Genomic DNA, 15,291 nt, shown 5'->3' on the forward strand with positions numbered 1-15,291 from the left:
CGTCAGGGCAGGGGCCAGATATTAGCCTCCCCCAACCCCCAAGTCAACAAACATCTCATTGCCAAGAATACAGAAATAAGAGTCTCTTCTCTGCATGGGATCACATTTTAATGGTGCAAGAAAAAGCAAGGAAGGACTGATGATAAAGCCAATAAGAGGCATATTAGTGTCAGGGGCTAAGCAGGTTCTAGACTTAAGGGAAAGACTTAACATAAATTGACTGTGGTGTGTCCATTACTGGGCTAGATCTATATACATCTGTATTGATGTAACTTTAGATCCTCTCTGAGAAGGGCATGTGATCTGCATCTGACAGGTATCAATAACAATCAATAACTACCACTTTCTGAGCTCCTAATACGTGCTAGGAACCATCATAGGTGCTCCATGGGCACTGACGAGCTTAATCTTCACGGGAACTCTTCCAGGGCACTATCCTCCTCCCTGTCTCATAGATGGCGGCACGGAGACTCGAGGAGGTCCGAGTCACACAACCTCTGGATGATAGATCAGGAATTCAGATTCAGATTCTCGTGCTCCAAGTTCCAGGACATCTCCCCAACTGGAGATGGAGCCCAGGCATTCCATCCAATTCCTGGATACCTGCTGGGGATCAAGCCATGTTTACCTTAGCACACTTCTCCCTCAGGGGGGAGGGAAGGGTTAATTCCTGGTGTCTGGAACAGGAAAAGTGGGTGAGAGCTTCTCTAAGCAGGTGAACATGAGCTTGAGAGAGGAGTTGGATTTCATTCGAAGGGGAAGGAAAAGGAGTCTGGACAGGAGGACCAACATGGGCATAGACGTGTAAAATGCATCGTGTGGTGCTTGTGTGTCTAGGATAAAGCTCTGCAAGTACGTGCACAAGTAGTTAAAGTATTTTAATCGTCATTCCCTTAAAGGATGGGAGGAGCAGAGGACCTAGTGGAGAGAATGTGATCACACATTAGCTCAGAAGTATTTTGTGGTGTTTGTTGACTGCAACATATGATAGACCAATGGTTTTATGGTTCCTGAAAGAACGCTGCGTTATAGCAATGGGCGCATTACTTTTAAATCTGACTATGTCATCTGATCACACAAAAGGAGAAAAGAAAAGGGTAAAATTGAATTTGAGAGTTCTCCCATCAGTTTTGCATTGGGCAATCCAGGAATGGAGAGACCTGTTCAGTGGGTGTCCATAGCCTAGAGAGGAAAAGATGTGTTTCAGGCATAGAACGCCTAAGAGTAAATGCTAACTTTGGCAGCTAAGATATCCAGCAGGTTGTGGGGAAAGGCTATTTTGGCTTTCTCTGTGAGCTGGAAGAATGTTCTGTCTCTCCGTTTCTTGTCCTGTTTCAAGCAGAGGTGATCTTGTAACACTTCTGAGAGACTGAGCTCAGACCTCCCTCCTGCACTGAGGTCCCAAATCTCCAGGTTCCAGTCTCTGAACACCCACAGCTTGCTCATCTCTGGCTGTGATATGTGTACTTGTCAGTTTCGGGGTCATTATCTCAGACTCCTGGGAACAGCTTGAGAGCAGGAATTTTGTCTCATTCCTTACTGCCGTGCCAGCATCCTACACAAATCCTTGCATCTATTATGGTCTCCATCTGTGTGAGAATGGACTTGGAGACAACCTCAGTGGCGAGCCACCCTCCCAAGCCCCAGTACAATTCATGAAAAGTTTTCTCCTCCATCTTCTCTCTAAATCCACAGAGATCAGGACAGCCCCCTAAGGTCCATCTGTTGGATTTAAACTGTTCCTTCTGCTTGCAGCTGGCTGGAAGGACACAGTTCTCCTGGCCGCTCAGAGAACACACAGGTGCTGACATGGAGAGAGGCAGGTGAACCCATTGCTCAGGATCAGAGACAGCTTCTCCCAAACCTTTCTGATGTCCTTGAATTGACGGACCAACTCTTCAAGTCACTGGTGTCTTCACTCAAGTCCAGTGGTAGAAGCTGAGTATCTTTGCTCCCCAGAGTCTCCTTTAGAAAAGAAAAGCAGGACCTGCGTCATCCTAGCTGAGAGGTAAGAAAACACGATCACTTGATTTGGGAACGAAAAAAAGAGAAGAGCAGAAAAGTTCTCCCTCCTGCTGGTCACCTGTGGTCACCTGTGCTGGTCCATGGAGACTCCCCGAGATTCAGAGCCCAGGACAGTGTAGACGGTCCGAACTGCAGATGAAGACACGAGGGGCAGAGTCAGAGCCTTGGTCTAGGGCAGGGACCAAGCCCGGGCTAGAACCAGTTTCTGTCTGATTCCCAAGCCCTTCTCTTAACCCGAATGACAGGATATTTTAAACTGAGGCTTCTAAAGGAAATGCATCAGGTCAGTACTGGCAGTAACGACCACACGGCGTGGCACACCTAGCTGTTGGTCCGTGGAGCGTGTGACTCCTGGTCTCGGGTGTGTGAGCTCGCACCCTGTGCTGGGTGTAGAGATTACTTTGAAAAAATAATATCTTAAAAAAAAAATCCCATGGCACAGAACATGAGAGGAAATATCAAAGGGAATCACATAGGATAAAGGTAAGTGTTCTTTGTTAGATTCCTGTTTTACGTGTGTGTGTGTGTGCGTGTGCACGTGCACACATCAGTGTGATGGGTAACAGCGTGAATGTCTTTCTTAGCTGCGACAAGGGTAGAAACTCATGAGAGCGACCGCACTCCGTTTTCCTGCGTGTGGATCTTGTGCACATAGAGTGCAAGGAAGAAATGAAAGCCGTGTTCACACAGTATCTTCTTCATTCCCGATGGAAATATTTTTACCATCGTCAGTGTAGTTAACTCGGGCTGAGAGAGATTAATTATCTAAGATCACAGTTTATCACTTGGGATGTGTCAGTCTCCTTTTTTCTTTTTTGCTAGTAAAACTGTTGCTGTGAACAGCGCTTACTCTGGATATATGATTTGACATGCAATTTCTGGGACATGGTCACACCTTACAACTTTCTACATGATGCCAAGTTGCCTTCTTTTTTTTATATACAGTTTTTATTTATTTATTTGACAGACAGAGATCACAACTAGGCAGAGAGGCAGGCAGAGAGAGAGGGAAGCAGGCTCTCCACGGAGCAGAGAGCCTGATGTGGGGCTCGATCCCAGGACTCTGGGATCATGACCTGGGGTGAACGCAGAGGCTTAACCCACTGAGCCCAGGTGCCCCACCACGTTGTCTTCTGAAGCGAGCATACAAGTCACACTCCCAGCAATCGTGTATCAAAGTTCTCATTATTAAACTTAATATTTTCCGACATCTATATTTGTTCTAATTCCATGGTTGTGAAGAGGCACCTAATTTTCATTTTAATTTCCATTCCTTGGCTCCTAGGAGATTAGCATATTTCCATGTTTCAAGTGATGAAATTCTTTGGTGAGATACACTTCCAGGCCTTTTTCCCCAGTTTTTTCTTTCTTTCTTTTTTTGTCTGTTAAATTTTTATTAACATATAATGTATTATTTGCCCCAGGGGTACAGGCCTGTAAATCATCAGGTTTACAAATTTCATAGCACTTACCATAGCACATACCCTCCACAATGTCTACAACCCAGCCACCCTATCCCTACTCCCCCATCCCCCCAGCAACCCTCAGTTTGTTTTGTGAGATTAAGAGTCTCTTATGGTTTGTCTCTCTCCTGATCCCATCTTGTTTCATTTTTTTTCCTCTCTATGCCCCACGACTCGCAGTCCTGCCTCTCATATTCTTAATATCAGAGAGATCATATGATAATTATCTTTTTTTTTTTTCTTGGAGAGAGAGCACTAGTGGGTGGTGTGATGTAGGAGCAGAGGAGAGAATCTTAAGCAGGCTCCATGCTCCCAGGGAGACTGATGTGGGATCAATCTCACAACCCCGAGATTAAAATCAGGAGTGAGACACCTGACAAACTGACCCACCAAGGTGCCCCTCCCTAGTTTTCTATGGAAGAGACTGTTTTGCACATTACTTGACTGATTTCTTTGTAGATCCTACATAGGGAACTCTTGTCACTCTTACCTATTGCAGGAATATTTTTCTAGTTTGTCACTTTCCATTTTTTTGTAATGACCAGATTCCTTTTGGTGATTAGATTTTTACATTTTAAAGCATCCAAGTGTTGAATTCTTTTCCTAGACTCTTACGGTTTTCTACACCACCAAGGCCATACAAATATACTTTTTTTTTTACAGTTTCAGAGATTTGCACTCTACCCTGATGTTGTCATTCACCTGAAATTGATTTACATCATGTGGTGTGATGCATGGCTCCAAGTTCTTTTTATTTTTCTACAGAAATAACTCATAACCCAAAACCATTTATTGAAAGACCCATCTCCTTCCTGCTTATCTTCAATAAAAGTTCTGTCCTGAGCCGGTGTGTATACATGTGAGAGCAGTTTCGGGGCTCTGTCCCACCCGGTTACTCTGTGTTGGAGATTTCTATTTCACTGGATGTTTGACCCAAACTGGAATGCTGCAGACAGTGAGAGTACACGGGGGTGGGGATGGAGCTCCAGGAAGTGGACTTTGCTCGGTGCTTGGTGGGAGGAAAACCAATTTCTTCCCCTCTCGCTTCTCTCTTCAGCCATGCTGACTCTTAGTGTCTCTGGCGATGCTAACCCCTCCCTGACTTAACAGCTTTTGCCCTCGCTTTTTCCTGTTTTGCCTCAAATGCTTTTCCATCAGCTCAGTATTCTGCTCGTTCCTCCAGACGTGGCAACAATCCTGTTTTCTCTGTCGCATTTACCCGATAAGATTTATTTCTGTGTTTGTCCTTTTGTTTGCTTCCTCTATTCCTCAGCACCAAGAATATAAACTTTTCAAGTTCACAACTGTTGGTTTTGTTTACTGTTTGATTTCATGCACCTTGTGCATAATATATACTCAATAAAGAGTTGCTATTTCATGTATATGATCAATGATAAGTCAAATAAATCCAAAGAACATGTTTTCTGCATGCCAGTCACCTAAAAATCACACTGGCTCCTCATAATTAATGACAGAGGCAAAGGACCATGACTTCTATAGCTCTGTCCCTTTGGACAAGTTACTTAACTGCCTATGAGCCTCAGTACAGTTGTGTAGGGATGGGTAAAACCAGGTTCTTTTTGTAGGATTGTGAACATTCATTGATCTCCATGTGTTTAAAAAGTGCTGGGTGTTAGTTAAGCATCTGCCTTCGGCTCAGGTCATGATCCCGGGGTCCTGCGGTTGAGCCCTGCGTCAGACTCCCTGCTCAGCAGGGAGCCTGCTTCTCCCTCTGCCTGCCACTCCCCCTGCTTGTGTGTGCTCTCTCTGTCAAATAAATAAAATATTTTTATTTATTTGACAGAGAGATATCCCAAGTAGGCAGAGAGGCAGGCGGGGTGGGGGCAGGCTCCCCGCTGAGCAGAGAGCCTGATGCCGGGCTCAATCTCAGGACCCCTGGATCATGACCTGAGCCAAAGGCAGAGGCTTAACCCACTGGGCCCAGGTACCCCAAAATAAAATATCTTTTAAAAATAAAAATTGCACTATCATATATAGGGGCACATAAGTGATGTTCACACATGTATTTTCTTTCCTTAAAAAAAGAACATGTTGGGCGCCTGGGTGGCTCAGTGGGTTAAGCTGCTGCCTTTGGCTCAGGTCATGATCTCAGGGTCCTGGGATCAAGTCCCGCATCAGGCTCTCTGCTCAGCAGGGAACCTGCTTCCTCCTCTCTCTCTCTCTGCCTGCCTCTCTGCCTACTTGTGATGTCTCTCTGTCAAATAATTTTTTAAAAAGCTTTAAAAAAAAGAACATGTTTTTAGAAAAAAAATTGTTTTTAGAAATATTCACGAAGGAAATTACTCATTGGCCTTTCTTAGAAAAACCAGTATTGATGGTACTTTTCTTTAATAAGCAATGGCAAGTTTCCTCCAGAAATTCAACCAGTTAAAAGAGGTATAAATCTCAGAACAAAGCAATGTGGTCCTTCCTTTCTTTAGAATAGTGCAGACAACCATTTAGGTCTTGGGAAACTTTTCAAGAAGGAAGGAAGGAGAAAGGAGGAAGAAGGGAAGAAAGGAGAGAAAGAAGAAATCCAATCTAGAAAAGACCACTTAGAGTCATCAAAAGAAAAGAAAGTATGATCAGCGCTCTTGCCTCCATTTTACAGACAAGATAACTGAGGCTCACGAAGGTTGTCTTGCTGAACATCCCAGATTTGCTAAGCACAGGTGGAAGTTTTCTGATTCCGGTTTTGCAACATCCCAGCTCAGCGGTCCTCCTGACAATAGTCGGCCTACAGCACGTGCAATGGCTCTCGGTGCCCCGATGCTCTTTCTCTTTCACTGTTTTTCTCCTGCCTGGATCACAGGTTCCATTAACCTATTTCTTTCTGCATTCAGATGGAGAGGTCCCTGGGATCGGGCAATATGACCAGAGTCCAGGAGTTTGTCTTGCTGGGCTTGTCCACCAGGCAAGGCATAAGGACCGGCCTGTTTGCCGTCTTCCTGACCCTCTACGTGCTGACCCTCCTGGAGAACACGCTCATCATCTACCTCGTGTGCAGTCACAGTGAGCTCCGCAAGCCCATGTACTTCTTCCTGGGCAACCTCAGCTGCCTGGAGATGTGCTACGTGTCAGTGACCGTGCCCAGCCTGCTCGTGGGGCTGAGGTCCAGTCCATGCCATGTGTCTTTCACTGCCTGCATAATTCAGCTTTTTCTATTCATAGCTCTCATTAGTACCAAGTGCACCCTCCTGGCGTCCATGGCCTATGACCGCTACGTGGCCATCTGCCGCCCACTCCACTATCCCCTGCTCATGAGGTCCCAGGTCTGTCTGGGGTTGGCCATGACTTCATGGCTTGGGGGGCTGCTGGTCTCGGTGGTCAAGACATCTTGCATTGCCAGCCTGTCCTACTGTGGCCCCAACGTCCTCAACCACTTCTTCTGTGACGTCTCCCCTCTGCTCAACCTGTCCTGTACCCATGTGGCCCTGACCGAGCTGGTGGACTTCATCTCTGCCATCGTCATCTTCTGTGGGTCGTTACTGGTTGCTCTGGCCTCCTACATGGCCATCGGGAGGACCATACTTCACATGCCATCCGCAGTCGCCCGCCACAAAGCCCTCTCCACCTGCGCCTCCCACCTGGTGGTGGTGGGTATCTTCTACGCCGTGGTCCTCTTCATGTACACCCGCCCCAGCCGCATCAGCCCCACGGACCTCAACAAGGTGCTGTCCGTCGTCTACACAATGCTCACGCCCATGTGCAGCCCTGTCATCTACTGCCTGCGGAACAGGGAGGTGCATGCGGTGCTGCAGAGAACTCTCCACTCACGCTGGGGACCTTCAGCGAGAACTGACCTTGCCCGCTCCTGATTTGAAGAGAGCAAGTGATCGTCGCCAGAGGGGATGTGGCTGCAGGGAAGGGTTAAGGAGATGATAGGGTTAAGGAGATGATTGGCACTCGACATGATGAGCACCAGGTGATGGATGGAAGTGTTGAATCACTCTGTTGTACACTGGAAACTATTATTACACTGTCCATTCACTATACTGGAATTCGAATAAAAACTTTAAAAAACAATAAAACTACCACAGCCAAATGCACACACACAAGCTCAAAGGCAAAGAGAAACCTGGAAGAAAATATTTGCAACAAAATGGATAAAGATGTTCTTAAAATAAATGAGAAAAATAGGAATACTCCAAGAGAAAAGCAAAAGAAAAATGGTCATGAAGAGGAAGGCTTGTCAAGGAAAAAGGTGACTGATGGTCTACCAAAAAAAAAATGTGCAACCTCTCTAGTAAGTTTAATTCAAGGACAGCAATTTGCTCCATGCCTCCTGAAGAATATTGTGAAAAATACTATCATTCAAAACATAGGTACAAGAATGTCTATTGCAAAATTGTAAGCTTTGGAATACATGTTATTTTATTGGAAATTACTGGAAATAATCCAAATGCCCACCAACAGGATATGATTTAAATATATTACATTGTATCCATACTATGAAATAACATGGATCCATCAAAGAAATTGAACTAAACCACTGATACCTACTAGATACTGTGGTGGGGAGGTGGTCTGTTTTTGAGTTAAAGATGGAAGAAGCAATACATGAATATGTCAAAGTTTTGTGAAACAGTAATGATAAAGACACTAATTACAATAGTTATTCATGCTACCACATACCTAGAAAGGTGTCAGAAAGGGTATAAACCAAATGGTTTTTAGGTGTGAAACCACAGGAGACCCATATTTTCCATTTTATATATTTGAATATTTAGCAATAAGCTTGTATGACCTTTATAATTGAATAAATAAATGTATTATAGGAGAAAATACAAATTCAAATAATGACCTTCTATGGGATGACTCATCACACTAACACATCTGAAATTTATTTTAAACTTATTTTTACTTTTCCCCACCTTGTTGAGATATAATTTACATATAACGTGTAAATTTAAGGTGTACAGTGTGTTGTTTTGGTCCACTTATCTATCATGCATACTTTAATTTTTAATTTAAGTAGTAAAAATTCCTGTTGACAATACCTCCAGGGGAAGGAGCATGTTCTGCTGTTGTTTGTGACCGTATAGACGGGTACATTGTAGAAGGGCACATTGTTAATAAATACAGAAAGTCTTGAGAATCTGAATGCCCTTGCTTCCAGCAAGTCCACATTGAGAATTTATCTGGAAGGTAAAAATGAAGGAAATGAGCAAAATCTGAACTACAAAGATACCCATTCAGGACTATTTTCACAAAGATGAATAACCTAATAGTTTGGATTTTTAACTAATAAGAAAGGCCAATAAACCTATGGAATGATACTCAACTTGCACTACTACTTCCATTTCTCATGAAAATCAAAGAAACTGCAGAGCAAATTTTAAAAAAAATTATTTGAGAAAACTCATTGTTGGTTGAAGGGGGTGGGGGAGGCACTCCCTGAGACACTGTAGGACTGTAGACTGAGGCAGTGTCTTTGTAGAACAATTGGCCAATAGTAATCAAAGTTTAAATTCACATACACTTGGATACAGCAATTGCCATTTTATCTTTGTGCTGTAGATACTGAGATAGTTGTTAATGCTCTTCATCAGTGATTCCAGCCCACTACCTGCCAGGGACATGTAAGATGGCACTTTCTGGGCTCTCGGTGTATGAGTGACGTCATATGAATTCTTCGAGCCAACAAACAATTACGTCACTTACAGGCCAAACCACTGAATTCCTAGTGTGAGACCTCCTGATCTCTCTGTTCTGTCTTGCGTGGTGATTCATTAGTTGCGTATAACACCCAGTGCCTATCACAGCATCTGTCCCCTAGTACCCATCACCTTGTTGACCCCCTTTCCCCGCCTCCCTCCCCTTTGAAACCCTGTTTGTTCCCTGGATTCCATAGTCTCTCATGGTTTGTCTTCCACTCCGATTTCCTCCCTTCAGTTTTCCCTCCCTTCCCCTAATGTCCTCTGTGTTATTCCTTATGTTCCACATATGACTGAAACCATATGATAATTGTCTTTCTCTGTCTGACTTATTTCACTCAGCATAATCTCCTCCAGTCCCATCCATGTCCATGTAACTGGTAGGTATTCATTCTTTCTGATGACTGAGTAATATTCCACTGTATATATGGACCACATCTTCTTTATCTGTTCATTTGTTGAAGGGCATCTTGGTTTCTTCCACAATTTGGCTATTGTGGACATTGCTGCTATGAACATCGGGGTGCGTGTGCCCCTTCTTTTCACTACATCTGTGACTTTGGGGTAAATCCCTTGTAGTGCAATTGCTGGGTCATAGGGTAGCTCTATTTTTAACATCTTGAGGAACCTCCATACTGTTTTCCAGAGTGGCTGCACAAGCTTCCATTCCCACCAAGAGTGGAAGAGGGTTCCCCTTTCTTCACATCCTCACCAACACGTGTTGTTTCCTGTTTTGTTAATTTTGCCATTCTAACTGGTGTGAGGTGGGATCTCATTGTGGTTTTAATTTGAACCTCCCTGATGGTTAGTGATATAGAGCATTTTTTCATGTGTCTGTTAACCATTTATATATCTTCTTTGGATGACAGTCTGTTCATGTCTTCTGCCCATTTTTTGACCAGCTTATTTGTTTTTTTGAGTATTGACTTTGAGAATTTCTTTATAGATCTTGGATACCAACCCTTTATCTGTAGTATCATCTGCAAATATCTTCTCTCATTCTGTAGGTTGCCTCTTCGTTTTGTTGACTGTTCCTTTGCTGTGCAGAAGCTTTTTATCTTGATGAAGTCCCAAAAGTTCATTTTTGCCTTTGTTTCCCTTGCCTTTGGAGACATGTCTTGAAAACCTTTAAAATGGCCATGGAAATTCTATGTATGCCTGTGTCACACAGGCATTGCTAAGTGACAGAAGTAGTATGTTAAGTAATATGATCTGTGAAAGGAGATGATTTAGTTCAAATAGTTTGGAAAATATGTAGTATCAGTTGATACAACTTCCTCCCTCCCTTTAGCTGATGCAAACCACTCTGTAACTTTTACTTCATGCGATAAATCAATCAACGTGGGGTAGGTAGATGACTATTTCCAATTAGCAATGAGGAAGCCAACATTCAGAGAATTGTGGTAAGTGGCTCAAGGTCACACAGGCAACAGCTGTAATGACACAATTTCTTTTTCTGACTCAGGAAAATTGTGGTCCTGGATGCTCATGATCTTGGCTTGCCTGGAGAATTGAGCCTCCTTAGCTAGGTATGGGCACCAGATCTCTGCTCCCTAGAAGGATACCATGCAGTGTCTTTCTGTGTCTAGCTGATTTTACTTACCATAATGTTCTCTAGGTTCATCATGTTGTTGCAAATGGCAAGAATTCCCTGTTTTTGTCAGGGGGGACCAAACAATATTCCATTGTACATATATGTCACATTTTCTTTATCCCTTCATCTGTCAGTGGATGTTTAGCTTGTTTCTACATCTTGGCTCCTGTGAATAATGCTATAATGAGCGTGGGAATGCAGATTTCTCTTTAAGATCCTAGTTTAAAGTCATGTATATTAATATGTAGGGCTTTTTACATATCAACTGTATCTCAGTTAAATGGTTTTAAAAGTCTCTTGATCCTAACTTACTTATATAAAATACAAATAATAGAATTATTTCAGGTATATTGTATTATTTTCTCCCAATTCCTCTACTCACTGCCCTTATCATAACTACTCTGGATAAAACATACTTCCCTGATCCCAATGACTTTTGCTTGACCATATAATTCACTTTGGCTAGTAGAATGTGGATCAGATTGAGAGTTCTGAGCTGATGCCTGAAGAAGCACTATCTGGGGCACCTGGGTGGCTCATTCAGTTAAGTGGCTGACTCTTGGTTTCAGCTCAGGTCACAATCTCAGGGTCCTGGCATTGAACCCTGTGTGGGGCTCTGTGCTCAGTGGGGATTCTGAGCTTTTGGATTCTCTCTCTCCCTGTCTCTCTGCCCCTTCCCCTGCTCATGCTCTCTCTCTAATATATATGTGTATATGTGTGTGTGTGTGTGTGTGTGTGTGTGTGTATATATATTTTTTTTTTTTAAAGAAGCACTAACTGTGTCTACTGCCTTCTTGCTTCTTGGCTTGAAAAGAGCATATCCTACTTCTGTGATAGGAAACAAGTGGAACAGAACTAAACCTGACCCACAGCCTGAAGCAGAACACCAGCAGTCAGCCACAGATCCACAATCCAAGGGGGGAAAATGTGTGCTATTGAAGCCACTGAACATTGTTCTAGATTGTTGTTACACAGCAGTATTGTAGCGATAGGTGACTAATACAGCATCATATCAGTTAGGTGATCAGCCAAAAAATAGTTGCTTAAGCAAGATGGAACTAATTTCTCATCAATGTCACAGCATTATTTGGGGGTTGATAAGACATTCCAAAATGTCAAAGAATCTGAGTCCCCCTATCTCTTGCTCTACCATTCTCAGCATGAAGCTTCCAGGTCAGGATCCAAGACAGCAGCTCCAGTTCCAGCTGTCATGTCTGTATTCCAATCAGAAGAGAAGGAGAGCAAAGGAAGTACAAGGGAAGTGTCTTTCCTCTAAAGAACATAATGTAAAACCTTGTCCAGTGCATACTCATATGACCCCATGTAAGGACAAGAGAGGAGCTGGGAAACATTGTTTTCTGGGTGGCTGTGTTTGCAGCTGAGATCTGGTGGCTCTATTACTAAAAGCAGAAGGAAGGACTGATGTTGGGAGATGACAACACTCTCTGTCACACATACCTCCCTCACAGTGTGGCTGTAAGACTTAAAATGTGACTGATCTGTATATGGGGTTTTGCATAGGTTCTGGAATTAAGCAAATTCCCTACAAGCAGCAGGTATTATAATAGTCATGAATCTTTGAAAGGATGGAGAGCATGAAGACTTTATCTTTCTTCAATGAATTGTTCACTTATTTATTGGACCAAATTCACTGAGCAGGCCTTTTTCTGAGACTGGCATCACCAAATGAGAGCAATGGGCTTTTATAGTGCTCCGGTTGTGGTCTGTATATTCTCCCTTGTGTGAAGTGAGAGCCACAGAAAAATGGAAAGAGGAGAGACCCATTCGTGCCTCAGTATCAGGGCCATTAGGGAGCACTCCATAACAAAGGGACCCGGAAGACAGACCTTGAAGGTGTCAGCATGCACAGGGAGGACAAGGAAGATCATGGCATTCAGATGGAACAGCCCAAGGGCATAGATGTGACAGACTTGAAATGTCTGCATAATGTTGAGTCTAGTGTGGCTGAAACCAGGACAGAATGGGATCTCAAATTCCTGGGTAAGGAGGTTCAGCTCTGTCTTATGGCCACAAGAGACAGAGATTAAAGTGACTTTTTCATTGAAAAACACATTTTTATGACAAAAGCAATGCATGCTTGCCACAAAAAAAAAATCAACAAAATACAAAACAATGAAAATGAAAACAAAGCCCTCCCAACATCTCTCACATAGTGGCAATCACCACAAACATTTATATAGAATTGATTTTCACATTCTATCCTATATCCCTATGTACACACACTGCATTTAGACATTAGAATGTAGTTATTTGGTGACCCAAATTTTCTACATCACAATGTGTAATTAACATTAGTCATGGCAGTAAATGTACTTATAGGAGTTATTTTTCATGACACCTTAGGATTCCATTGTGTGGCTGTGCTGCAATTTATTTTGACTACTCCTGCATTGTCAAATATAATTTTTTCCCAATAGTTATCAATTAAGAGCACATGGAGGGGCGCCTGGGTGGCTCAGTGGGTCGAGCATCTGATTCTTGATCTCAGCTCAGGTCTTGATCTCAGGGTGGTGAGTTCAAGCCCTGCCTTGGGCTCCACACCAGGCAAGAAGCCCACTTTAAAAAAAAATTAATATAAGAAAGCAAAAGCACAAAATTCTTTGCTGCAAGCATCCTAACTTATTTTCTTGGCAAAAGCTTCTTAACAGGTATGCTGTCAAAGCCCACGCACATTCAAGATTTTGATGCATATTGCCAAATTGGCCTCCAGAAGCATTGTACCAATTTCAGTTAGTAACTTATATTAATCTTGAAATTTGTAGAAAGTGTTTTTACTCTTTGAGAATTCTTGTCTTTAAATTTTAAAATTTTAAAGATTTATTGGGGCACCTGGCTGGCTCAGTCAGTAGAGTATGCAACACTTATTTTCATTTCTTTTTTTAAACAATTTTTTAATTATGTTAAGCTAGTCACCATAGAGTACATCATTAGTTTTTGATGTAGTGTTCCATAGTTCATTGTTTGTGTTACCATCCAGTGCTCTGTGCAATCCGTGTTCTCCTTAATAACCTTCAGATAGCAGCGATGTCCACTATTGCCAAATTGTGGAAGGAGCCAAGATGTCCTTCAACAGATGAATGGATAAAGAAGATGTGGTCCATATATACAACGGAATATTACTCAGGCATGAGAAAGGATGAACACCCAACATTTACATCAATATGATGGGCACACAACCTTGTGAATATACTAAAACCCACTGAACTGCACGTTTTAAAAGGTGAAGTATATGAGATGTGAATTATATCTCAATAAAAATGAAAAGTATTGATAACCTGAGATCACCCCATGCCCTGCTCAGGTGGTCAGCTTCGGGACCTGTATAGGGTTCTACGGAATGCTGCCTGTACTTCCCTGTTCCGCAGGCAGTAGATGACAGGGTTGCACATAGGCGTGAGCACCGTGTAGACGACGGACAACATCTTGTTGAGGTCCATGGCTTCTATACGGCTGGGACGGGCATAGATGAAGAGAGTGGCTGAGTAGAAGATGCCCACCACCACCAGGTGGGAGGCACAGGTGGAGAGGGCTTTGTGCCGGGCAGCGGCTGATGGCATGCGGAGCACAGCCCTCCCGATGGCCACATAGGTGGCTATGGCCACAAGGAGGGAACCCCAGAGGATGACGATGGCAGAGATGAAGTCCACCAGCTCAGTCAGGGCTACATGGGTGCAAGACAGGTTGAGCAGAGGGGAGACGTCACAGAAGAAGTGGTTGAGGACGTTGGGGCCGCAGTAGGACAGGCTGGCAATGCAAGATGTCTTGACCACCGAGACCAGCAGCCCCCCAAGCCATGAAGTCATGGCCAAGCCCAGGCAGACCTGGGGCCTCATGAGCAGGGGGTAGTGGAGTGGGCGGCAGATGGCCACGTAGCGGTCATAGGCCATGGACGCCAGGAGGGTGCACTCCGTGCAGATGAGAGAGATGAAGAAGAAGAGCTGGGTCATGCAGGCTGTAAAGGGCACATGGCAGGGACCGGTCCGCAGCCCCACGAGCAGGCTGGGCACGGTCACTGACACGTAGCACATCTCCAGGCAGCTGAGGTTGCCCAGGAAGAAGTACATGGGCTTGTGGAGCTCGCTGTGACTGCACACGAGGTAGATGATGAGTGTGTTCTCCAGGAGGGTCAGCACGTAGAGGGTCAGGAAGACAGCAAACAGGACATCCCTTATGTCCACCCTGGTGGACAAGCCCAGCAAGACAAACTCCCTGACTCTGGTCATGTTGCCCGCCTCCAGGGACCTCTCCATCTGAGTGCAGAAAGAAATAGGTTAGTGGAGCCTGTGATCCAGGCAGGAGAAAAACAGTAAAAGAGGAAGAGTATCAGGGGCATCGAGAGCCACTGCATGTGCCGTAGGCTGACCATTGTCAGGAGGACTGCTGAGCTGGGAAGTTGTAAAACTAGAACCAAAAAACTTCCACAGTTTTGCTTAGCAAATCTGGGATGTTCAGCAAGACAACCTTTGTGAGCCTCAGTTATCTTGTTTGTAAAATGGAGAGGAGAGCTTGGATCGTTCTTTCTTTTCTTTTG

General features: G+C 43.9%; 2 protein-coding genes across 2 annotated transcripts; one reads left to right on the forward strand and one right to left on the reverse strand.

The window, feature by feature from the left end:
• Positions 1-1,772: 1,772 nt before the first annotated feature.
• Positions 1,773-7,783, forward strand: LOC309852629 (olfactory receptor 6Z7-like). The gene is made up of 2 exons (XM_082709688.1): positions 1,773-2,008; positions 6,332-7,783. The coding sequence occupies exon 2, from the start codon at positions 6,332-6,334 to the stop codon at positions 7,304-7,306; it is 975 nt and encodes a 324-aa protein (XP_082565814.1). The 5' UTR covers positions 1,773-2,008; the 3' UTR covers positions 7,307-7,783.
• A 6,282-nt stretch (positions 7,784-14,065) lies between these two features.
• LOC309852630 (olfactory receptor 6Z7-like) lies at positions 14,066-15,010 on the reverse strand (the record flags this gene model as incomplete). The annotated part of the gene is made up of 1 exon (XM_082709689.1): positions 14,066-15,010. The coding sequence occupies one exon, from the start codon at positions 15,008-15,010 to the stop codon at positions 14,066-14,068; it is 945 nt and encodes a 314-aa protein (XP_082565815.1).
• Between the last annotated feature and the right edge of the window lie 281 nt (positions 15,011-15,291).

The sequence above is a fragment of the Mustela nivalis genome (assembly GCF_964662115.1).
Source record: "Mustela nivalis genome assembly, chromosome: 18".
NCBI lineage: Eukaryota > Metazoa > Chordata > Mammalia > Carnivora > Mustelidae > Mustela > Mustela nivalis.

Bases quoted from the DNA above. Each gene is read 5' to 3' on its own strand.
- LOC309852629 (XM_082709688.1), top strand. From the start codon at position 6,332: ATGGAGAGGTCCCTGGGATCGGGCAATATGACCAGAGTCCAGGAGTTT.